Source organism: Xenopus laevis, chromosome 7L (genome assembly GCF_017654675.1).
Source record: "Xenopus laevis strain J_2021 chromosome 7L, Xenopus_laevis_v10.1, whole genome shotgun sequence".
Classification (NCBI taxonomy): Eukaryota; Metazoa; Chordata; class Amphibia; order Anura; family Pipidae; genus Xenopus; species Xenopus laevis.
In genome coordinates this window covers 70,991,333-71,018,912 of record NC_054383.1, presented here as the reverse complement: position 1 = coordinate 71,018,912, position 27,580 = coordinate 70,991,333, and the positions used below count along the sequence as shown (strand labels likewise).

The following is a 27,580-nucleotide window of genomic DNA, read 5'->3' as shown; positions in this document are numbered from 1 at the left end:
ATATTTTATATACAGGGGTTTATTTTATCTCACTGTACCTAAACATTTTTATGCTTTCATTTGTTATCCTTAAAGGAGAAGGAAAGGCTAAAATTAAAGGTAACAGTAACATCAAAAAATGTAATTGTTTTAAAGTAATAAAAATATAATGCAGTGTTGCCCTGCACTAGTAAAACTGCTGTGTTTGCTTCAGAAACACTACTATTGTTTATATAAATAAGCTGCTGTGTAGCCATGGAGGCAGCTATTCAAAGGAGAAAAGGCTCAGGTTACACAGCACATAGCAGATAAGCTCTGTAGAACATAATGTTATCTGTTATCCATTATTTATCCTGTGCCATATAGCCGTTTTTCAATTTCCACCATTGCTACTCAGCAGCTTGTTTATATGAATTATAGTAGTGTTTCTGAAGCAAACACATCAGTTTTCATTACTTTAAAACACTTTCAGTTTTTGGTGTTACTGTTCCTTTAAGTAAGCTTCATCAGAAAGGTCTATATAAATACACCTGTAAACCATAAAGTAATGCTGCTCTGTCCTCTGTCAAAAGCACCACATTTCTTTCCTTCTATTGTGTACACAGGGACTTCTGTATCAGACTTCCTGTTTTCAGCTTAAACCTCCAGGGCACTGCCTTGAGCATGCCCAGTTTGCTCCTCTCTCCCTCCCTGCTGTAATCTGAGCCCAGAACTATGAGCGAGCAGGGAGAGACTCAGGCAGGAAGTGATGTCACACCAAGCCAATATGGCAGCTGCCATCCTAAACAAACAGAGAACATTTTAAGTGTTGTTTACTCAGGTAAGGTAAAGCATTCTGCAGAATAAATATAGTGTTATAGCTTGCACTATTGTGTCTAATCTATTGGCAATAAACTACTTCAGTAGCTTTCCTGCTCCTGTAACCCACCCTGATAAAAATGAGGTGTATTTTGATTTCTTTCTTTATGATATCCTGTCTTGCTACTGGAACCACAATCAAACGGTATCACCTTTTAGTTTAGAAGGCTTAGAAGATTTAAGTTCTGGATCACATTCATCCAACCCTGGGCAAGTCACTAAATATTTCTGTGCCTCTGACACAAAACAAAGACTTTGACTTTACAGCACTGAAACAAATTTGGGACCTGTCACCTATCCATAAAAAGCTGTATAATAAAAAAATCCTTTTAAAATTAAACATGAAATCAAAATCATTTATTTTATTAAAATATCCTGTTGTGAATTAATTTATATCCTTCACTTCCTAGATGTCACTGCATATTCCCCCCTCCCATCTGACAATCTATACCTGTGTAACCTGTGCATGGTCCTCATGTCCCTGTTTCTGATGGACATGATTTTGGGATGATGCAAAGTTTGCCTTGATAACAGCTTCCACAAAATGGCTGCTGCCTGTTTTCTGTGATTGTAGATTCCAAATGAAAAAAGGAAACAATATTTAAATATTTTATAAAGGGTATGTAAAGTTTATTTTTCCTGACAAGCACAATAAAAAGGATTTTGAATTATTTCGTAGGGCATGTCAAAATAGCAGCAAATAGGTTTTTTTATTTGAGTCTACCTACTGTAGCTAGAGACTGAATTCATAATTGCACAACAGGATGGTGCATGCTGCTAATGCTAGTGCCATTTTCAGAGTTGTTGACCCTCCTGCATTTTTCCCGACCTATACACCATGTTTGGTCACAGCCCATAATTTTGCATGGTTGGGGTGTGCTCCATGGAGTTTGACAACCTATCATTTTGCATGTCCTACAGAGTTTTTGGCTGGTGTCAGGAATATGGAGAAGATAATCATACAGAGGTTTTACATCTAGAAATGCAAACCAATGGGCAGTAAACCAGTCTAGATGGCTCCGTGCTAGAGTTTGAGATGCCCTTCTAATTTTCAGCATACACATGTGACCTCAGAAAAAGATTATAATATAAATCACCTGGCGATTACTGTTTCTCTCTATCAAAAATATCCTCTCAGTTTTAACCTTTGTAAACATATGCCATAAATTCGCGTTTCTTAGCAAATGACTCCTACGGCAAATATTGATCTGGCTTCTTTTTATGACTGTATTGGGCGCACTGACTGTGAAGTGGAGCCACATTACTAGATAACTCCTTCAAAAACTTCCACACTTCCCTTACAACCAGTTAATAAATCTGTCCATGGTAGAACTGTCATCTGACAGAGACACATGTTCCCTTCATGTCCCTATTTTATATTTCTAGATCATCTGCAGCTCCGAATGTTCAGAATGAGATGTTTATCCTTAAATATCACTTGGAGAGGACAGAACAGAGAGCGGAAACAGAAGATAAACCTTATATTCTTTATCTTGAGTTGTTTAGTTCTTTCCTTCATTACTCACACACTCTACACTGTTTGTGCTATTTCCCATTTTTTATACATTCAATTACATTTACATGGGGACATTTAAATAATAATCAAAAAGAATGCACAATAAGCAGCCAATAAACAGCAAAATATTTGGCAGCAGGCACAGGACAAGATATGAGCGAAAAAAGACAATTTTGACAGTTTTTATGAACTTTTCTGCTATACAATTTTCCCTGACATTTCATGTTGGCATTTAGCAATATATCTATTTATATATATTTAACTCTTTCAGCGTCTGTGAAGGTTTATGCAGTTCCCTCATACAATTGGAATATTACCATGTGTAGGTTTATGCAGTTCCTTCATATAATTGGAATATTACCATGTGTTTAAAATAAAGATTTTTGCCAGGTGTCTTAAAAATGCTTTTATTTGAATAGTGAATATAATGGGCTTAGTTTGAGAGCTGCACTTATCTGCAATCAGAGGTGTCCAACTGTAAATATTCCCTGACTGTTGATTTTCTACCCTTTTGTATAGTTAATTGTATGAAGCTAAAGTAACAGTGGCAGAATAATCTAAATAAAGGCACATCCATCAAGTGTAACATTAACTTAAGTTATTTGATTTAGCATCTAACTAATATAGAAGAAGGTGGAAAAATGTTAATCTGTGTTCAGTATGGTGGGGAATAAAACTTTCCTAAACGAATGGTATTCAGACTTCTCTGTGATCATCATTGAACTACATGGGGACGATTATATCAGACTGGGGTCTACAGAAGGAAAATTGTCCTGAAAGTCAGAAAAGAGTTTAGGGGCCTTATTTATCAAAGTTCGAATTTTTCTGATTATTTTAATCTATAAAGTATGACCAAACTAGAATCCACGATTGGACCTTATTTAATTTTAAAAAATCACAACTGAATTGGATCAGGGACAAACACGAAAACAATTGAGCGAAATTCCGAATTGTACTATTTTTTCTGAGTTTTTTCCCAAAAAGACAGATTTTTTTCGGATTTTCAGGGTAATTTCAGTACAGGCCACAGAAACTTCCAAATAGGATAGGAACCACTCCCACTGACTTATATAAAACCTCGGTAGGTCTATGAAGACGGATTTTCTGATTCAGACTTTTTGCAGCATTGGCTTTAATAATCCCAAAAAATGTGAGTTTTTTTATAGTCAAAAAAACTAAAATTTTTAGAGTTTTTGGCATTCAGACTTTTTGCTAACACATTTAGAAAGAAAATGCATGTGTTCATTTTATAGAGAATCCCAGAACCTATCAAATAGAAAACAGCTCCCTAAACAGGTTAACACCGATCATTTTCCGATGTTGATTTAATATTTATTGGGAAAAGTGCTAAATCCAGTGTTTAGCTATTAATAAAACTTTTTGCATAATAAAAGAAAATGGAATTTAAGGGGTTGTTAATTTTTGAGTTAACTTTTAGTATGATGTAGAGAGTGATATTCTGAGACAACTTGCAATTGTGCTATTTGAGTTATTTAGTTTTTTTATTCACCAGCTCTCCAGTTTGCAATTCTGGTTGCTAGTATCCAAATTACCCTAGAAACCATGCATTGATTTGAATAAGAGCCTGAAATATGCATAGGAGAGGCCTGAATAGAAAGATGAGTAATAAAAAGTAGCAATAACAATACAAAAAAAAAAGAAAAAATGAGTACCAATTGAAAGTTTGCTTAGAATTAGCCATTCTATAACATACTAAAAGTTAACTTAAAGGTGAACCTTTATCAACTTTTCAATATACGTCCATTACAATAGTTTTAAAAGTTATAAGGCTACGGTCATACTGGACTGATTCTTGGCCTGCAGATAAAAGCAGGCCAAGAATCAGCCAAGTCTAATATTAGCCTAAATGTTTGCAAAGTAAATGTTCGTGCAGTTGAAAGCAGTGTTTGTTAATGGCTCTATTCTCTGAATTTGACAGTGTAACAGGAGTCAGTTGTCCTCCAGCTCAAACAGCTGTTAAGCCAGAAATGTAAACAGGCATACATGGATTTTAAAAGAAATTATATTTACAAATAATTTTAATTTTTTTTTTTAATATTGGAAAGATGCTTTAAAAGAAAAGAACAAACTCCCTTTTCCAGTAGGATGCTTAGTATGTTTAAATGTGACGTGTCACTTGCCCTTTTGTGGCCCAATCTACCCAGGCTGAGAGCTTAGACCCCTATCACACCAAAAGTTTCATCAGTTGCAGAAACCAACTACTTAATAATCTGTCCATGTAATAAATAATATGCAGGTCATGCTAAAAGATCATTAGGTACATGGATTTCAGAACACATTAGGAATATCTATCAGAAAAGGTCAAAACAATAAACATCTGAAAGAACTGTTCTTTCTTGGCATTGATCATATTTCAGCTACATATAGAGGTAGAGACAGACTGAAAAGACTTTGTCAATAGGAATCCTTTTGGACACACTTTATCCATGGGGTTTGAACATTGATTTGAATCTGGATGCATTTTAATTTAAATCCAATATCCTGTCTATTGTGGTTTTACAATTAGTGATTTATCCATAGTTTCAGCATATACCAATGGTATTATATAAATATAATATTTATGATTATTTTCTTATGCCATGATATTGAGACATAGAAGTCTTAGGCATTGCTACATAACAGTGACCTACACCGGCATTGCTATTTTAACACATGCATTTTCTTTCTAAATGGACATTAAGGTAAGGGGGATATTTACCAAAGTCCGAATACCAAAAACTCCAAAAATGTCGACAATTATATATAATTATTCTATAATGGTCCACACAGTGGTCTCTACTACTGCCCCACAGTCTGTGCTATGTTTGATTCAGTTTTTGCACTCTGTTGTAGATTTAATAAGTGCCATTTCATCAAACTGTGTTTGGCTGCTCTGAACAATTTAATTAGAGTAACACTGCAACAAAATCTAGCACCCTGTTTTTCCCATGATGCGTTGCTTTCCCAGATGTCTGGACTGAAGACAGATTTCACTATATTGTGACATGTGGGAGGAGTTGTTAAGTAGTTCTGACAAAGGATGGCTTGTCCCACAAAACACTTTGGGTTTTGTGTCACAATGTGTAGCTGGAAATAAATGGGATAAGTACCCTGGCACATTTTTCATGTGTGTGGTAACTTTTTCACTACTATTGAAATTCATTCAGTTTATTTAAGTGGCAGGTCAGCACTAAGCAGTGATATCCATTCAATCCTTAATTCCAGATTCAATTTGCTTCCCATTAAAATAAGACCATTGCAGCTTGTATAGGTTATAGAGACGTTTCCACAGACCAGACAGTAAACAAGCAATTACTGGAACTCCAGTAAGTAACAAAGAACGCAACCTCACAAGGATGAACAGTCAAGAACTAGAATAGATAAGTCTCCTCCTATTGTCTGGTTATAACAATTTATTTTCATGCCGATATCAGAGTAAAGTTGCATCTCTGCAATGCACCTTGATTTGAACATTGCAGTCACTAGAGTAAACATGTACAGCATGTTACACACTTCCTAGAAAATGGTGCAACAAAAGGACATCACTAGCTGGTGCAAAACACAAAATGTGCTATGAAATGACATATCTAAATATTCTATGCACAGTACAGCGTACATACCAGTACAAAGAGACTATGCAAAGTGGAATTGGTCCCAATGTATGAGAGTGGTAAAGGTTTTCAGAAAGCATATCCATTAAGTCATGTCTTTAACTGATGTTCTTTATGACTGCTTTTAACTGCAGAGATGGTTGTTGCTTGACACATGCATTTTATAGTGCAGATACAGACAAGAAACAGTAGGAGCAAAATAAAGTAATAGATTTTAAAGCAGATAAAGATGTAGAGAGAAGAGAACCTACATACACAGTTATATAGTTAAGTTGAGTTGAAAGACAACCAAACCAGTTCAACTTCTCCAGATGAGCCGTACATATATACTGTACACAAACGTATACCAACGTATGTATTTATTAGGGCACTACATGAATGACATACAAGCTGAATTATGGAAATGATGAGCATTTAAACATTTGTAGGCATGATCAAAAGGATATAGTTAATTTGGTTTAAAAAAAATACTGCACATCAAGTTCACATTTGAGGTGTCTTCCAGAAGGACTAACTATACTAACTATACACTAACTATGTAGGTACAGTATATACTATCCTTTAACTTATAACAACTAAACATACAGTACATTTAGTTTCATAAGACTAATTGTCCTAACAGAGGAAACTCTACCTTCTGACTGATTGCTGTGCAAAGTGTTTGGGTGTAGCCATGTGTTTTTCATTGCCTGTAGATATGTCCTGGGATATTTCATCTATATTTAAAGTGATACAGAACAGCAAATGAATGTTTCCCCAAACCCACCCCTGTCTTGTTAACTCACTTAAACTTCATATACATCAAAATCAATCATATGTCATAATGGATAAAATTCAAAATTTTGAACAGAACTCAGAGGGGCACATTTATCAAGGGTCCAATATCGAGGGTTAATAAACCCTCGAATTCGACCCTCAACTTTAAATCCTTCGAATTCGAATATCGAATTCGAAGGATTTAGCACAAATCCTTCGATCGATCAAGTAAAAATCGTTCGATCGAACAATAAAATCCTTTGAATTGAACGATTTTAAACGTTCGTTCAAAAGGTTTTTCTTCTATCAAAAAAAGGTTAGAAAAGTGCTGGGGAAGGTCCCCATAGGCTAACATTGTACCTCAGTAGGTTTAAACTGCCGAAGTATGTAGTCAAAGTATTTTTTAAAGAGACAGTACTTTGACTATTGAATGGTCGAATAGTCAAACGATTTTTAGTTTGAATCGTTTGAATCGAAGTCGAAGGTCGTAGTAGCCTATTCGATGGTCGAAGTACCCTAAAAAATACTTTGAAATTCAAAATTTTTTTAATTCGAATTCTTCACTCAAGCTTAGTAAATGTGCCGTAAATGTGCCCCAGAGTGTAGTTACATGGTGTCGAGGCAACATTGCATCCATATTAATTGGCTGATTTGCAGAAATACTGGGCATTTTTTTCTGTCCACAAATCATTCTCTCAGATCTGTTTGTAGCTGATTCTCACAGTTAATAGCTGCATTTATTGAAGTTCCGATGTTTGGTGTCTAACAGGATAAAAATAGAAGCGAGAATTTCAGAAGTACAAAACAGCATTCAAAAACGAAGACTTTTGTATACAGTGAAATGCAAATCTGGAATGTGTTTTAGAAATAAAAGATTTTGGTTGAAAATGTTCAGTAGTTAATTATTAATTACAGAAACATGAATGTGCTTTTTTCTGCTCTTGTGTCAGCAACACAATAAATTGTAGTAAAAAGAGATCATTTATTAAAAAAGGAGCAACTATTGATGATTTGTATTGACTTTAATAAGACAATGTGAGTTCAGTCCTCAGGCCTTTTTACCACATGCAATGTGCTGCATCTCTTGAGCTCTGCTGGTTATCCCATCACTCTGGATATCCCATATGCAAAGGACTATAGAAAAGCAGGACTGTCACACAGAAAAAACAACCATGGGCAAACATCCCCAGTGATTTACTTTGTCAAAATGGATACACAATGCTTTCTGACCATGCCCCTTAGACCTCTAGAAATAGGCTACAACATTGCCGATTAACTTTACTGTAAGCTATTTGCTTGGTCCTAGTGTGTTATTGCACAAGGACCAAGTATATAAATAAGACTCTAGATCTGCCAAGTAAATAAGAAAACAAAAAAAGCTAAAACAAATCATTTTCAAAGTATTGGACCTTTTATTAGATAACCCAATATTCTATGACAGAGTTGGTGTTTTCCCTAGCTATTACATTTTAGACTTTCCATAGGGAGACCATTAGCTATTGAACATTTTCTGTAAGGTCCCAGTTGTCACAGCTGTAGATCCAGCTCAGTGGATGTACAAAGTGTTTGCTGTTATCTGTCTAGTGGGTATAGGAGCCAGTGTATTTTGTAGGCAGTGGATTGAATGGGATCATCTTGAATGTAAATTGATAGTGGCATCTTAGGGTGTATGAGTCTGACATAGTCCAGTAAACTGATTAGTCTTTTTGAAATGGACTTATGTCTATTCCAAGCACATTGAGAAAGTTCCCTGAGCATGTATTATGGCCAACTGCCTGGTATACTGTCTTTTATCCAACCTTCTTCAGAAATGTTGATGCTATTAATAAATACCTCTCCTCTTAACTCTTAAAGAGTTGCTGAAATCTTGCTTCAATTTACTTTGATGCACAAATTTACCTCATGTATCAGACTGAAGTAAAACCTTGATATTACACATCTTGGCTGGGTACAAACTCTGCACATACACTATTAGAAAAATGCAATGTTCTTTGTGAAGCCAATTGCTATATATAGGAACAGTTTCTAGAAAGTCTTGTTCTAATAAGTACCTGTTTAAAGCAATCAGTGAAAGTAAAATTGCTTAATAGCATATGCATTGTTTGCAGTGATTTTGGAAATTAAATCCCCAATTTTTTTCCCATAACATATTGAGAAACTGAGACAGTCTGCGTGCCTAAACACTGAACTGTATGAGGTGCTTTCTTCCAACAATGATTTGTAAACAGAATTCCCACAGCATCAAACTAATAATCATAACCATTGTGAATCAGATGCTTTGTACTATACCAAGGTGCTAGCAGCTAGGGGCAACTGGTGTTTTAGATCCCTATGCTGTTTTAGATCCATCCCTCTGCTTACCATCCCAGAGCTCATCAGTAATGCTCTAAGAACAGATGTAACAGGTTACCCATTGTGCAAAAACCCAAAAATGAACAACAGGATCAACATCTTTTAAATCTTCCCTGAGCTCCATTTACTTTCTTTTAGCACTTACAGAATAAATGGAATGTGTAATCAGAGACTGCAAAGTCCTGATTTATAGGCCCATCTCAACAATATTTAATAACTCACATATGTTTTATAGCATTCTTCTATAATGCTGTGTTGTGGTATCACTCCAAGGCTTTCTTTCATTATATCAGGCTTGCCTATTGTTTGCAGTGCTGGGGGGCTTTGTGCGCGTCAAGGTTTTTTTTTTTTGTGTGTCTGGATTGCTGTAGATTTGTCTAGCTCTTTCCCCAGACAAATGTGTTAGACCAAGAAGCCTAAAACTACTGGAGTATTTATCCATCAAAGTGAAACTGCCACAAATATAAATAGTTATTCCAGAACAGTAGTCTCATTTGCAATAGTCTCATTTTTTTCAGAAAGAGAGAGACTAAAGTGACGGCAAAGCTAGAACTCTGATGGGGCTTTAACAATTGATGTTTTTAACAAACCACAGTTCTGAACTGAAGGGGACTAAGAATAACTAATACAATACTCTGCAGATAAAAAAAGGAATCTTAGCTGTCCTATAAAGCAGCTGGGTAACCAAGAGTTTTACAGTACCAATGTGCTTTCTATGTCTCAACTTAAATGTCAGATTTCTTAGGTAGAAAATGTTGTCTACAAATAAAAAAAATCAGTTTGTCTACATCTAATGTGATTTGGCATGTGTATTTTTGTCCCATTAAGATGGGAGATTTGCATGCTTGATGTTATGTGCAATTTCAGAATCTGGTGCATTTGAATCATTACTTTTTCTGCTTCCTAGGTAACTTGCTTATTTTTTTATTTAAATCTTTTATAGTCAAGCAAATGCTAGAAAATCTAAGAATAAAATGGCAGAAAAGACAACCTTACATGCAGTATACCCCTCTAATTTAATAAAGCCACCTGTCATGGTTCATGGCAGGTGAAATGCTAAATCATTTTTTGTTATAGATGGGAAAAATGGGGAGGGTGGATTCAAGAGTGGTAACAACACCAAAAGCAAAATAAAATATCACATCCTGATGGCGAGTTGACAGAGCCCAAAACATTTAGCAGAGCATTTAAGAGACAAATCCACCATACATGTAATACTCAGAAATGGACATCAAAATGAGGAGAGCTTAAGGCAACACGAGGAGAGCTTCAGGAAAAGTGCTTTAGAGGTCCTGAAGGGAACTTGGGAGCAGGCTGTCAATGAAGAAGCAGATTATGTACATGAAAAGATTATAAAAGGACATAAGTACAAGAAAGAATAGGGCTATTATGTAGTGAAGGAAATACTGAACTGGACAAAGACAGGATAGAGCGGCAAGACTTCAAACATACATGACAGACTGCAAACTATCAAGGTCAGAAATAGGTGAGATTAAAACTCAAAATTTCAAAATACAGGTCAAGAATTTAGATAATGAAGTTCAGATTTTAAATTCAGGCTACACATGATAACGTACTTAGGTCAGGATAACAAAAAAAATTTTAAAAAACTAATAGGGACAAGACAGCATATCCAAGTACAAGGCAGAATACTTAGGCCATTGCTCAAGCTCAAGGCGTGAGAAAGGTGGAGGGTTTATATAGAAGCAGTGATTGGTTAGTCTTCATTGACAAATGAGGCTGCTAGGATTTATCATATCATAGGGAAAAGGCAGGGCAGGTGTAATTATAGGTTTGTTGTATATAGTTTTCTGAAAACTAGAAAATTCAGGATTTTAATTATTTGCCGAAACAAAACATGAGCATAATTATTGGTTTGAGATTTTCTTAAATAAGCTAGCTCTTGAGGAAAAAACAAAATCCCATAATAAAAACGGTGCTCAAGTGTTTTTTTTTTTTCTTGATCAAATGCAGTTTTTCCTTGACCTTGAAAATTAGTATATTACTCTCCCCGTGTTAATGCTACAGCAACATCCTGGCCACCAATGTAAATGCAGAACAAAGTCTCACATCTACACATAGTAATGGGCCCCTTGCAGAAGATATATATTATGGATCTGACCAGAAATGTCTACTGAAATAGGAGCTAAAAATACTCCTGCTGCAAATGTGCATTCATGGAAAAAACATCATTTGTTCTTTCTTTATCCAACAAGAAGATAGAGAATGAAAAACATATTATGTAAGGACAGCTATAATAGCAAGGGGCTATCACAATTTCATTATTATAAGCACCATTTTAGGACACATACTACGGATTCCCTTTGATGTGTTGAACCGTGAACAAGTTGTTTCCCTGAAACCATAATCTGCCTCCTCTGTAGCTTATGACTAGATGCTGGATATCCACTTATGTCACGCACAGCAGGTGAACTAAGGATTCTTTGCTTACTAGACAAAAATGTACTCTATTAAAGTAGCACTTGATTTATTTCACAGTTGATTTTATTTTCAATGGATAGCTGAAGCATTTACGCTTATTGGGCTAAACACTGAACCTCTTAGTGCTTAAGGTATTCTCAACGGATTACATGTTGTATTGATGAGGATGTGCTAGAGGCCAAGGCATCATTAATATAATTTGGATACAATGCAACCAGGACAAGGGAGTGCATATAAATAAACAGCAATTCTATGGCTCACATGTGTCGGCACACCTTAAAGTGGATCTCGCACTTACTAACAGTCTACTACCCAGATAATGTCCTCTTCTCCCCTTCTATTCCACCTGCTTTGTTAAGGTACTTCAACATTCTGTAACACACACATATGATGAACCCATACATATCACAGTTACTGGATAAAAAAAAAAAGAAATATACTGTACTCATATTGGACACCTAGTGTCTCTTAAAATAATATATGACTAAAATGGTATTTCAGTTAGTAATAGGAGGCAAATAACCTATCATGCTTATAATGTCATCAAACTGGACCTGTCTACCATACATAAAAAACTGTTTAATGTTCTTTGCAAATTAAACACGAAACCCACAATATCATGCAGAGTTCTCAATAATATCAGCAGAATAGTGTACTAAGATATCACCCCTTGCACAGCAATTCCACCCTCTCCAAATGCCCAGGACAACCAGCTAATTCACCTAATTTCGCCAATTCACAGATTATGTTATGAACAGGGCCAGATTTTAGGAAGCGGCGCCCCAAGGCACTTCATAGCCGCACACCCCCTCCCATGGCTGCATGGTCCTAGTGCAAAACTCCCAGTGCGCACAAGAGCATGCTTTCAAGCACTGGAGCACCCAGTGCTCCTTAAAATTTTGTTGCCCTAGGCCCGGGCCTTCGTGGCCTCACCACAAATCTGTGCCTAGTTATGTACAGTTTAACTGGTTAGTAGCGGGTGTCCTCAGACATATACCATGTGGTAAATCTGAAAATATAAGCTATTTCTTGTTGTCTCTGGGGAGACAATATTTTGCTCAAGTCTGAAAGAAGTTTGCGGCTTGACGGTCTCTGTTAAGAGTGGCCTCCAGCCAGCCCATACAGAATACAAAGTCAGGTTTTGACCTCACTAATTTTAATAGTGGGGGTGTTTTTGAGATCCAGCATTTCAGTATGGCTTTTCTTCTAACTATTGATAGTATACCTGGCAGTTTTACTTCAGTCTTTGGAATCTTTTAACATGGAATCACTTGGGCCACAGTCTAAGTATAATGTTTGGCTTGCAGATAAGAAAATGTATCCCAAGGCACTCCGGGATATTTAAGAATTGGGGATAACCCACAAGGGGCAAAAAAGCAAGTATGAAACTGAAAGAAATACTCTTTTTCATGCTGCATGCCAGGCCCTTACTGTATTATATAAGAGGATTTTCTTTTACATCTAGCAGAAGTTGACTTTCTGTTAAATGTAGTGAAGCTAAAGAGAAAGCTGGTGTTACAGCCTGCTCCAATTGGGGCGTAGAATATAATTCCCTGTTGTTCATCCAGTCTGCTACATAGCAAAAATTACAACTTACATACATAAATATCTGGAAGGCCCACACCACCGTGTATCTTAAGTTGCTAAAGTTAATTTCTACTTATTCGAGAATGTTTGCCTCCCAGGATGAACTCACCGAGTGCTCGATTCATCTTTGTCAGGTCTTTACGTGAAAGAAATAATGGAAGCATATACAATGGATAGAGCAGCGGAGGAAATCAAATCATTTTGATCGAATAGCATTTTCCCAAATATTTTATGGGTAGATTTGACCACAGTTTGATCTCCTGAAGCAGTAAATAAATGATGCAGATGCAATTTTACTTTAAGTTGTTCACTAGGAATTCAGAATTCACTATTATATTTAGAAGTCTAGAAAACACTGGCTTTGGGTATTCTGAACAATGCCACTACACATTACATGCGTATTTCAAAGGAAAACTGCATAGATGTTGGGTCTTTGGGTTAAAATATTTTTAAGCTATTAATTGCATTGAATGTATGATGACACAATTATATACGAGTATGTAACAGGTGTGGAGTAGAAGGACACTGTCTTTCCTCTTTATTAACAGTGTTATCCTGACTTTCATTGTGGGATCTCACCAGTAGCGGAACTACCTGGGATGCAGAGGGTGCGACTTCACCAGGGTCCGCACCCCCTCAGGGCCTGCCAACGGTCCTCTCGCACCCTACACCCTACACCAACATCAAAATCATCTTTGGGAGGCCCAGCTGCACGGCCTGCACCCGGGCCCCACAGGTTATAGTTCCGTTACTGGATCTCACATAGCAAAGGAACCAGATATCCCACAAAAACTGGACTCTTTCTGGGCTTACATTTACCTTACAAGAGAAGGTATCCCTCATATATTGACTGCCAGAAAAATTGACCAGGGAAGTTACTTTTACTGTGCCACATTTAGCTTACCTTCAAAAACAGCTTTATACATGTCCCATATCAAGGAATAGTGCACATAACCATAACAGGGCAACCAGCACATAACAATATGCAAACAAGATCAGTCATGTACATTTGCAAATTTAAATTTGGGAAATTAATAGAATTTAAATTTGGGAAAAGGGTAATATGCACATTGTTGGTAAAGGAGTCCCACTAGACCCAAAATTTATTAGAATTTAATTATCATGCCCTTTCATTCCTACAATGAGCCCCAATGACTATCTGCTGTATGCAGTTATAATGTACTATTTGGTAATATGTGATACCAACTAACAGTATTTAATATACAGTATGTAAAATGTGTCATCAAATTCACTATATAGCACTGTTTTCTAAATATAGACACATTTTATCGAGTACATTTCAAAAGAGCAGTATACACTCTTTCAGTGAATACAGGTTATGCTGAACATACTTGTTTGTGCTTAACAAGAAAATTAAATCACTTTCTATCTTCGGGGCATATTTACTAAAGGGCAAAGTGGCCATCTCTAGTGAAAATTAGCCAGAAATCCCATTGGCAGGGATAGTGCCAATTTACTAACAGGCGTACAGGAGAATTCCCTAGCAAATTTTTCTAGCACAGTTTTGCCTCCTTTCGCCAGGTGCGTTTTCACTCAGGCAAATTATTGTTACTCCGCAATTTCACTAAAGTGCAAATTTTTACAGAATGTTACCCCTTTTGCCAGTGTTTCCTTTGCCAGCTCAGAACTGGTGAACTGATAAGATGATGCTACATCCTTTTCAATCTTATGTCAGTGACATCATATCCTGTATGTAAAAAAGTCATTAAAATATGAAAAAATGCAGTGTGATTCTCTTTAAAAGTTGTAACTATTACAAATTTTTGTTTTAACCTTTTTTTTTTACCTTTTGAGGGGCATGACACGTTTGGTTTAGGATGGGCTCATGTCTAGGACATAAGAGCATTTCTTTTGTCTTTATTTTACTTCCTTGAACATTTTTAATAATAAGTGGCCATTTCAAGCATTTGCACCAACTTCTCTAATAAAGACATATATATGACCTATATGTACTAGCTTAGGCAGATATGAACATTGGTGCAAGGTTGCTATGAAATGCTCATGCTGACAAATTAATGCTAGCAAAACTTTGCCAGCATTCGGCTTCAGAGGTGCAACTTCGTATTTCAGTAAATTGGTGCAGCAAATTTATGCCTGGCGAAGTGGCATGAAGTATGGCAAAAATTCACCCTTCAGTGAATTTGCCCCTTTCTGTCTAACTTACTGGTCTGTTGAGTCACTGTTTGAAGAGGAGATCTCCCTTTGGACATATCACCTTGGCCATATGGGGAGAGGGGAGTAAGTGGTTGTAGGCAGTTGCAGATGTTGTATCATTAATGATGTCTTTGCCTCTCACATAGTAACATTTTGCATTTTGTTTTGACATACTGTATCATGCCTTATGTGGGGTACTTTGCAGACAAAAATTCACTTCTGCATAGAACACTTTTTCTACACAAATTGGTGACTTTTTCAAGTTGATCCCTCAGTTCAGGTAATTCACAGCAGCACAGAGCATGTGTTGTCTGTTAATCAGGTAGTACTCTCTTTTAAGTGACCCAGTGCTAGAAGGATGCTCACAGTGCTGCCTGATCTCAGGAACTCTTTATTACTGAGCCTAACTGTTTGAGTTCATATGTCGGCAAGTGACACTGACAGGTACCAAATGTCCTGGTCTCCTCGATGGAGCCTCTGGCTACTCTATTAACCACCTTGATCCTATTACTCACTGTCTCCTCCTACCGAGGCCTACCTCCACCTCAAGCTCTCTAGCACTGCCCCCCCCCAGCTAGTGTGGTCCAAAGAGACAGACCCACATGGTGACTTTCCCTTTAAAAGACTAGGGAAACCTAATAACCCTAGCCAACAACAGTATTGCCAGGGAACACCTGGAAAGGCATGGATCACGCCTCCCAACTGTAAAACTAAGCCCAGCTCTTGACTGGATTAGCCCTTATAGAAACCTTATAGATCAAGCAAAACCTTTACCCTCGTACACATAGATAACTGTTAAGACATTTTATGTAGTATAAAAGGGGGTACACAAACATATTGACTCTTTTCTTAAGGCCAGTATTAGCCACAAAAACTTTATTTATAATTTATTAAAAATTATCTCTAAATTTATTTGTAAAAGACCAATATAAGAGGTTGGGGCCATATTTAATTTAAGTCATGATCTGGATCTAGGCAAAAAAATGTGTGCTTCATGTGGCCCCAAAAAAAACAGTTGGAAATTCCTGCCTGTTGGGGGAAATCAGTTCTGTAACTACTCTTAAAATGCCACAAAATTATTGTAAAATGGGTTAAAGGCACAGTAACAGGAAAAAATAAAAGTGGTTTAAAGTAATTAAAATAAAATGTTCTGTTGTTATGCACTGGTAATGGCTTTGCTTTAGAAAGACTGATATAGTTTATATAAACAATTTGCCATGAGGGCAGCCATTCGAGCTCAAAAAGAAGAAAAGGGAGCTACAGTACTTAGCACATTGCTGAATACTACTGTATTCCATTACAGTAATTATCTGTTGAGTGCATCTGTTATATAACCTGTGCTTGAATGGCTGCCTCCATGGCTACACAATAGCTTGTTTATATAAACTATAGTAGTGCTTCTAAAGCAAACACACCAGTGTTACCAGTGCAGGGTAACAGTATATTATATTTTAATTACTTTAATAGACTTTCATTTGTTACTGTTTCTTTAATAAAAAAATTGCATCCCTACACTGTTTTTGGCTTGAGGGTCCAGCAGAACAATCACAGTAGGATATCCCTGTAATATGCAGTATAACATGCTGTTAAAATTTAAATAAATATGAACAAATTCTAAATAGCAATGGCAAGCTCTTCTCATATCATAATAAATATGGAAAAACATAATCAAAATATAAAAGCAATGGTGGAATGACTGTAAAATGAGGTCTGTGCAAATTCAGTAATAGCAGTGGGATTACCTTGTAGTGGGCTGATAATTGAATATTACAAGGACTTGAGACAAATAATAAAATCATAACATCATAAAAAATTCTGTATAGCCTTTGGTGACCTTTACAAACCCTATAGAAGCCCTCATCTAGCCTGGTCTGCTCCAAAACAGAATGTTGCTTGAAGTGTTTATTAGTAGACTAACTAGAAACATTTCTGACAATAATCTTAAGGCAGGCACTCCAGAAGTAATTCAGCTTTTTCCTTTATTTTATTTTGAAGTAAACAGCACATCAGCATTTCAGAAAGCCCCTGCTTGTTCTTCAGGTCCAGCTCATCCAAAACAAATGGATAAATCTGTACTATTACCAACTGTACAGCTGTTGCTTACAATTAACTTCTGGCTTTTTTAGCCTATAATGACTGGCTTTGGATTAAGAGGCATCCATTTGATAAACATGAGTCATCTAATGACAAATGATTAAACTATGTTCTTGTGTTCTTTCATGTATAACATATTACCTTTTATTTTAAGGGGGCACTGCCACTAAAGGATACTTCCTGATGTTCAGTATGGATGGTTACGTTTTGTAAAAGCTAAAGGATCCTCTTACTTCTGTTAGATTTCAAATAGTGACAGAAGCAATGTCATGTACACCAGTCATTATTTAGCTAGTGCAATCATGTCACTATGTCTCTGGTGAAATCTATAATATGCTAGAATGCAATTTGCACCTATGCAATAGCACTAAGCAAACATTGTAAATACTGTGGCTGTGTTTGTGAGATCTAGGGAAAGGACATTTCTAGCTCTGAACACTCAACCAAGCTCCTCCACTAAGTATTAATGAAAGACTAGCTTTTGAAGTTCCCAATCACAACTTATTGACATGTTTGAAATATTGCTGGATCATGATTACCTACTTCTCAATAGAATAAAGAGGCTGATAAGACAGTAGTCTTGTTGTTACAATTGTTTATGCATAAGAACTGAATATTGTCTGTAGTACTTCAATAAATAAAAGGAGGAACACAGGCCAAATAATATAAAAACAGTTATAAAACAAATTGTCGGCATGCCATGTTCACGAGATGTTACAATCTAAGGGAATTAGGAAGAAACATGAGCCATGGATGTATAGTAGTCTTTCATATTAGAACAAGAGAAAGCAGAGATGAAACTGCCAGATTGCCCCAGGTGATTAAGTGGGCAGCACTGGTTAAAGGTACAGTATACCATGTTCAAACAGAATTCTCTTGCAGGAGTATAATAAAAACTATTCACAAATAAAAACAGATGCATTATGCAAACAGTTATTTTCTGAAATATACAAATGTACATTTTGTGAACCCTCCAAAGTATTTAGCAAATCATTTTCCAGCAAAATAAAGGTAAATCATTACAGAATTTGTTTAGTATATGTAATAAAGTAGGTAGTATTATACACAATTAACACTTGCAATACAACTGTAATGAGATTTATCACTGCAAAATGCAATTGTTATGCAGAATTATTTTGATTTATAAATTGCAATCATTATTATTTCCAAAGGGACTATTATTTCCAATGCCCTAAGCATTAATAACGGCTTTTTAAGTGAAACTAATCTGTGGTGTTGTTCCAATGTTCCTACTTATGATGTGTCAGTGGAAAGTGACCATTAGAGAATGTGCACCACCTCAAGAACAGCTGATAAGTATCATGCCGACTGCTTGTTTTCAAAACATAACAGTTTATACATACAGTAGACTATCAGTGAAAATGGTAAGGACTTTTGTTGTAAAAAAGATAAAGTTGTTATTCAATCTCATTTTTATTTAATTGATTAATTAATAACTTGAACATCAGCTGAATCTCAAATAAACTTTACTAAGGGGTTTGCTTATACAGAGAGCGAATCAGTGGACTGGTGGTTTATTTTGAAGTTGAGTGTGACTACTTTCAATTCCAGATTTTACCCTCTTTCAAAAAGAAAAAAAAATCATATTTCCTAATTCACAATAATTACAAACATTCGTTAAAGTAAGTTAAAAAAAGTCCGTTTTAGTCAGGCAGAATATGTTTTCATTAGTGATGGGTATATTTATTTGTGGCAAATTCCCTCGATTCACAAAACTGCAGCAAAAATTTGCCGGCGAAAATTTGCTATTTCGTGAATGTTTTGCGAATTTTGTGGGAAATTCGTGAATTTTTCAGTGAATCGAAACTAACAAACAAATTCGCCCATCACTAGTTTTCATCATGCATTCTTTCTATTCATTCTTCTCATTATGAAAAAAAGGTGTCTATAGGTGTATACTGCCCATTAAATACATTAATATAACCCACAGAATAGTGATGAGAAAAATGTTTCTGCAGGCATGGATTTGTGGCTTATGCTTCTGTTTGTGAAGCTTTTCTGGCCCCTTTGTGACATCTTAATCATAATCTTGCAGCCATTATTCTTTGAATGAATTCATGCTCATTCCATTTCCTACAAAGCAAATATTTTCAAATAAAAAATATTCACTAGAAGCTATTCACTGTATTCAATGATGTTGGGACTGTGCTTATTCACTTATTAGAATGACATTACACATTCTCTGTCCATATTTTCAAACCATTGAGTTTCTGCAATTGTTGAGTGGTTTGACTCATTTAGGGGGCCTTCTTGTAATATTTTCATTGGCTGTATGCATTAAGTAGCTCCCTTATACCATTCTACCCCCCTCAGAGGAGACTTGATAACATAATAACATATCAAGTACCCTGCTAAGGATTGGTGGTAAGTAGTGATGGGTGAACTTATTCGTCAGGCGCGAATTCTCTATGAATTTGCGCAATTCACGAAACGGCCACGAAAATCCGTTTTTTGGACGCCAGCGCATTTTTGGCCAAAAAACGGATGCCAGCGTCAAAAACTAGACGCCGGCGCTGTTTCGAAAAATTTTTGCCATTTCTCGAATTTCGCACGAAATTCGTGAATTTTTCGGCGAAACGGCACAAATTCGCCCATCACTAAGTAAGGGAACAGTGTTAACAAATAATGTTATCTTAGTACAGTGTACAATATATATGTACAGATATGGTAAAGCATTTTCCATTACAAAATGTTTGCAAGATAATTACCTATACTTTACATATATAAAGCTAGCGATTGGACCATTCCCAGGCCCAGTCTGCTACTCCGGTTGAGGGTCACCACCAACCCCCATCCAACAACAATCTGCAGGAGTGTATGGCAGGTATACAAATGTGTGAGGAACAAATAATGGGGTGTGACATGAAATGGTACTCATGTAACCCTTAAGGTGGCCATAGATGCAAAGATCCGCTCGTTTGGCGATGTTGCCAAACGAGCGGATCTTTCCCCGATATGCCATTAACAGGCATGGCTATATCGGGGGTAATCTGATTGTTCGGCCGTATGGCCGAACGATCAGATTACGATGTGCCATGAGCTCCGGCGGGATCGGTCGGGTCAAAATCAAACCTGACCGATCGACCAAACGACCGATCTCCGCCGGGCGAAAGATGTCGGCACACGCCACACACGATCCGAAAATCGTACGAATCCTCGATTCGTACGATCCGATCTGTGTGTCTATGGCCACCTTTATAACCAGTGGAAAAGATACACTTTTAAAGGAAAACTAAACCCTAAAAATGAATATGGCTAAAAATGCCCTATTTTACATACTGCACTTATTGCACCAGCCTAAAGTTTCAGCTTCTCAATAGCAGCAATGATCCAGAACTTCAAACTTGTCACAGGGGGTCACCATCTTGGAAAGTGTCTGCGGCACTCACATGCTCCGTGGGCTCTGAGCAGCTGTTGAGAAGCTAAGCTTAGGGGTCGTCACAAATAATCAAGCAGAAAATGAGGTTGGCCTGTAATATAAGCTGATGCTACAGGGCTGATTATTAAATTATGACTCTAATTGCAATGGTTTCTGTGCTGTGGTAATTATCTATATTCATTAGTTATCAGCATTATATTGTGACATTTATATTCTATGTGTACTGTATAATGTGAGCCGGTTTCTAAGCTCAGTAAGTAACAGCAGCACAGACCATGTGCAGTGAATCAGCAGTAAAAAAAGACGGGGAGCTACTGGGGGATCTTTGAAGACACAGATCTTCCGTGCTAAAGGGTTGTGGCTGCCTTGGGCTGGTACAGAAGTCCAAAACAGCCTACTTCTTTAGTTAGACTTTAGTTCTCCCTTAAGAGAAGCCTGTCTGTCAACTGAGCTGAAAATGGTAGGATATGACTTGCACTGATTTTGGCAAGAGCACATTTACAATGTTTTGTGGCACATCCCAATGATTATAATGACGTGTGCTGCATAAAGATGGACCGACTCTTTAAGTTCTGTAGTAAAGTAGTAAAGTACAGGTATGGGACCTGTTATCCAGAATGCTCGGGACCTGGGGGTTTTCTAGATATCAGATCTTTCCGTAATTTGGATCTTCATACCTAAAGTCTACTAGAAAATTTCAATTTAAGCATTAAATAAACCCAAAAGGCTGGTTTTGCTTCCAATTATATTTATAGATCAAGTACAAGGTACTATTTTATTATTATAGAGAAAAGGGAAATATAATTTAAATAATTGGATTATTTGGATAAAATGGAGTCTATGGGAGACAGCTTTCCCTTAATTCAGAGATGTCTAAGGGATCACATACTGTACCTGTGTCAAGAATATTGGATAAAGAAACCTGCAGAATCCTGATGGCTGCACATCATGGAAATTTACCTTTGACCCCATTTGCTGCGGTAAAATTAAATAATATATGTAGCTTGAATTTTTTTCAGTAGGAAGTCACATTAATTTTCCATACATGTCGTACAGAGTCTGGTTTTTGGGGCATATTTATCAAGAGTCGAATTTCGAATTGAAAAAACTTTGAAATTTGAATTCAAAAAGACCAACCGAAAATAAGTCAAAGTTTTTTGGTCGACTAGGTCAGTTTTCGATTGAATAGGTCCGTATTCATCCAAATCCGAATTGTATGAATCAAAGGATGAGCGCATTCGATCGAATGTGATTAGAAGTTTTTCCCCAAAAACACTTTTGTTTTTCAAAGTCCACCAATTGACTCCAAATAGGTTCTAGGAGGTCCCCCATAGGTTAAAACAGCAATTCAGCAGGTTTTAGATGGTGAATGGTCGAAGTCGAATTTTTAAAGAGACAGTACATGATAAATTTCAATATTCAAATTTTTGATTTTTTTTTTTCAAATTCGAATTGAATTTGAACTATTCCCTAGTCGAAGTACATGAAAAAAGTTCGAAATTTAAATTTTTTTCATTAGAAAATTAACCTCAACTTTTGATAAATCTGCCCCTAAATGTCATTTTGCTTTGGAAAAAAAACAGATCTAGGTAGATGAGTATCATGGGAATTGCCTTTATGTTTCTGTACAACTCCAAAAAGAATCGTGGGCATTGAATTTTGGTGTAACTGGTCAGGTCAGACCAAAGTGCAATTTCTTTCTACACTCCCGGTCTTATTTAGTGTCGTGTAATTAAGAATGTCTGTATTTAGTGGCTTGCTTAAAATGTATATGGTGGTGGAGTCTGTCCACAGAGAAACTGGAATGGTGTTCTGTCACTTAGGTGACAAATTAATGACCTACTCTGGTACTGTACTTAACTTACAGACTAAAGGGCAAGTGGTATTTATATGCAGCAAGTTTGTTTATATTCACAAGTTTAGACATGACATTTCATTTAGCATCAGGATTGGTTACTCAGGTTTCAATGTACTGTAGTACCACAAATGCAGCTAATAGAAAACTCAGCCACGCAGTATGAGCAGATCTGTCTCTGATGTGGTTGAGAGGGTTAAAGGTATGACTGCAACATTTCATTAAGCTTTAATAAGACAGTTATGGCATGGCAAGGCATTAAAGAACATTAACAAGGACTATTAATGTCAGTATAAACAGCAGTGTAGTGTATACATGCGAACTGCAGCTCTGTTTATCCCCTATTAATAAGCTTTCAATAATCCAACGCTATTTATGTTCCATAAATAAGCTCTTATATTTTCTCACTGCTAATTTATTTCTCATGCTGTCATGTTGGCAAGAGGATGGGTTTTCAACTCTTTAAAGTGATACAACTGTAATTATGTTCTAAATGCTTTGCAGAAGAATATGTGGGATGAATTGAGCTAGGAGGAAGCTAGAAACCCATTATAGGAAAGGTTTATTTCTTGGGTTAAAATGGTTCAAGATCAGTCTTATGGTGGGGGTAGGGGAATTAAAAATATTTTTGGGTATGTGTATTTGTGGTATAACCTGTATAGTATGTCTCTGATTTGTGTTTCTTTTTTAATGTTGTATTACACTGCAAACTTGCAATGACAAAGCAGCTGCTGCAGGGATTAGTGTCAAGGAGGGTTGCAGGGCCCTGCTGCCTGACCCAGGCTGTCAAAGCATTAGCTCCTGACTCACTGATCAATATGCTGCTGCTGGTTTTATATTCCAGTAGTTAGGAAGATTGCTTGAATATGCTGTTGCTGGTTTTATATTCCAGTAGTTAGGAAGCTTGCTTGAATATGAATAGCACTAAAGTCCGCATATAAAAATTCATTGGACTTTAGTAAAGTTATAAATGCTAGGTAGAGAATGATCAAATTTATTTCAAGGACCAATTCAAACAGAAGGCAGGGCACACAATAGGTCATTATGTGCTGAAGATGCTGGGTAAGGTGTTTTTTAAAACTGTAATAGTGGCTGGTCTCTTTAAGTAAAATGATAATGATGATGAAGGATAAAAGTACCAAAGCATTGCAGCCTTGCCCCTGTAAGCTCTGATCACTCTGTGGAACTGCATTCCTATACATGATCCCATTATATCTCCATAGGAAATAAAGGATAAAAAATTCTGAGGCTCTGTACCACTTCGCAGGCAAAGTGCATTCAGTATAGAGAAACACTGTACCCCCAACATGGTTATTATCCTGCTGGTAAACTTTACCCATTGCCCCTCCCCGTTATGGAAGCTAAGAGAGATGGTTAACTGGGGATGAGAGGTGCTAGTCTGATGGCAGCACAACAAAGGGGAGAGAGAGAATAATAAACAGAGATCGGAAGAAGAAATATATGTAGAGAGAAGGGAGGGAGGGAGTGAAGAAGAGAGGAAGAGAGGTGGGTCAGAGGGAGGGAGACAAGAAGAGACAGCGCAGAGACAGGCAGAACCTCCGAGTGCGGATCCTGGGGTGCTCCGGATCAATTTGAATCCCTAGAGATCGGCTTTCTGGATCCGATTACCCCGATCAGAACCTGCCCAAGGAGGTCTAGTCCCTGTCCCGGGGATATGTAGCATCACTCCGGGGGTAGAGTCCGCAGGAAGCTCAGACTGTGTTGTTCGGGGGCAGGATGGGGTTCGCCCCCTGGAGGTGGCTGTTAGCCCTGTGTCTCAGGTTGCTCTTCCTTGTACCCGCAGGAGTGCCGGTGCGCAGCGGGGATGCCGGCTTCCCTAAAGCCATGGACAACGTGACGGTTCGACAAGGGGACAGCGCCATCCTCAGGTAAGAGATGCTCGTCTGTATGGCTACTGTGATTGGGGAAAGTCTTGTGTCTCTGCGCAGTCTGAATTCCATGTTTTGTGCGTGTTTTATTTCCCCTCAAGGATGCTAAAGATCTGAGCATTGCAACCAGCTGGACTGCCGTGTAGCGCTGAGGGATCCGTGCAAAAGATGTGTTGCTTATTTCAATTGTATAATCGTTGTAATTACTTGCTATGGTATAATACAAGTAGTACATTTATTTTTGAAAGGAGACAAGGCTATTATCGCCTATTGGTCTCCTCCTGTATTCTCTGTGTATGCCAGGTGTGCTGTTGTGTGAGTGTGACACTTACAGGGCCCCATAGTATAAGAGGGGGTCTGTGATTTGTGTGGTGTAGTGTAGGTACTGTAGCATAAGCCTGTTTTCTTATTCAGAACAAGCTTGGTCCTATGTTTACAGTATGTAGTTATGCTTTGCTTCTTTTTGACCTAATACGCAGTCAGCATTTTCTCTTGAAACACTATAGGTATAATCTCATGTACAGCCAGTGTAAGTTTTTTTCTCATATAGAGCTAGTGTACATATATATCCATTAACAGCCAATGTAAGTATATATCATGTATAAGCAGTGTTTGTATGGCTGTATAATCTCATGTACAGGCAGTATATGCTCAGGTACAGGCAGCATATGTATATCTGCATTTAGAGCCAGTGTAAGTATATCATCATGCTTAGGTATGCGTTGACCTCTTCTACAGACAGTGTAACTATATCCTCATGTACCGACAGTGTAAGCTTGCTCCTTTCAGTATCTAGTATAAGCTAGTTCCATTGTATCAATGGTGTTGGCTAATGCGGCTTTGTGTACTGTAAAAGTGTGGCTCCAAAATTAGTTAAAGTAGTCTTTGCCCACTGTCTTGGTACTGAAGCTTTGGCTGCTTGAAAACGTGATGTTCACAATATTCCTATATACGCAAGGAAAACTTGATCTTTGATCTGACATAACCCTTTCAATCGTTTTATGTCCCTTATGTAGAAATCAGAGTAGGATTGTCCTTTTTTTGGTCAAATTGTCTTGGTCCGTTTTAAAATCTGTAGGTTTATCCCCTTGCAGTGTAAAATTGTCCCCTGGTATAGGAAGAATATATAGCCCCTCAAAGAGTCAGTACAGGCTCTTGTGCTGAATGAGTTAAACTGTAAATGATTGAGGAGCCAAAGGGGCCTGCTTGTACTTTGAAGAGTCTCACATTAGAGATGGGGTCAGCATGAATGTGCCATGAGCAAGAACGTCAGTATATCTGAGTGCTATCGCCAAATTATATGGGTCATGCATTTTTCACAACAGACTGATTTTCATTAAGCGGTCCTATCTAACGCATCAAATAGCCGATAAATGTCTGTATTATAACTGCCTTGTACTGATAGCCGGAGGTGGCATCAGATATTGGACAGTAATTGTTGCTGCACCATCTATTAGAGGAGTTCAGATCAGAATTACCCTATAATGCTTATTAATTATCCCTTTGCTTGAAGGAGATCACCTTCACATAATTGGATCAATATTCAAATAATCAATGACAGCCATAGATCTGTGACTCTATAGGTTGCTACTTGTTTGAGAAGGCAGCATGTAAGGGGAATAGATTCTGTCAGTGGGGGTGGAGTTTAATAAAAATTATAACAAACTATTTGCACAGAGCTATTTATTATCTGAACTTCTTGTTGGTAATTTCATTAGTAACAGAACTGCATCATCATGCACAGCCCTTAGCATAACAACACAAGAGCAATTCTATGTGTCATGTCTGCTTTATACAGGGAGAAAATATTCTATACAATTTCAGCAGTATACAATGCTACACAATGTGGAATGCTGTTAGTACATTTCTGTTCACTGCTGAATCCTTTGTAAGCACTGGAGTTCAGTGTTACCTCGGTTGTGAATACACATCAGTACAACACTACCCACAGATCCTGGGCTGCATGTAAACATCAACATCCAGCTTGTCATTCTGGTAGTCTAGCTATATACAAAGACAATATTTTGCATGCACTTAAAATACAACATACTCCAAAATCATTGACATGAATATATCTGGGAAGCAGTCTAAATCATGCTACAGTGTCTGTGCTAGAGAGACAAGAGAACTCTTTGACACATAATATGCAATTACTCTGCATAATCTGCTATAAATGCACACAACAATACTTAGTTAACTACACACTGTTGTATAAACTGGCAGCATTTATACTTACTCATGATTCTGTTACACTGCATAGACAATGTTTAGCATTTCTCCCTTGTAGATTTAGGGACTTACATTCAATTTTGGCCAGTTTATTTGTATATTCTCCCCCCGGCTTGTGTGAGTTCCTTCGGGGTACTCCAAAAACATACAGATAGATTAACTGTCTTTTGATAAATTTGCTGTAGCTTGTGTGAGCTTCACCCAGGTAGAGACTGATGTATAGTCCTTGTAACACAGTTAATACCCCAAACAATATGTTGGCACTACAGAAATCAAGGATAAAAATAGGTTGGTTTGATTATAGAGAATGTGACAGTTTTAAGCATGCAAAACAATGTTTTTTTGTATTTCATTTTGTTAATTGTAAAAAAAAACAGAAGTATTTAATGCCCCCTTTGGGACGTTGTGTTAATGAGACATATGGTGCAGAGACATGCTACCTCAATCTTTGTAAATAATGAGTTACTGAGGGTCATTTGGGGGAAATCACAAGTCAGGTGTTTAGCAGGTGCGCTGATATCAGTAATAAAGTATCAGCATTTTTGTGGGCCATGTATGAGTACATTGTATGGCCAGGGCTGTTTTATTTTTGGATTTGCTCTTGACACTTATGTACTGTCCCTGAACTACTGGAGATGAGAGTAAAGCCAAATTAATTTCTAGCCCACGCTATTGTATATAATCTATCACAGTCTAGTCAGCCATTTATTTGTAATATTTGTGCCCTATAAAAAGCATTAACACTAAATAATACATACAGAAAACCCCCCACATGTTTTAAAATTATATAGTTGCCTTCACTTTTTAAACAGAGATTAGGAATATCTTCCCTTTCGG

General features: G+C 37.1%; 1 protein-coding gene across 5 annotated transcripts in view; it reads left to right on the top strand.

Moving 5' to 3' along the window:
• The window catches only part of ntm.L (neurotrimin L homeolog), a 712,676-nt gene that overhangs the window by 438,247 nt on the left and 246,849 nt on the right, over positions 1-27,580 (top strand). For 4 of the 5 annotated variants that reach the window (XM_041568484.1, XM_041568483.1, XM_018224492.2 and 1 more), the window contains exon 2: positions 24,430-24,514. In XM_041568484.1, the coding sequence (XP_041424418.1) occupies positions 24,430-24,514 (85 nt within the window). 5 annotated transcript variants of the gene reach the window in all.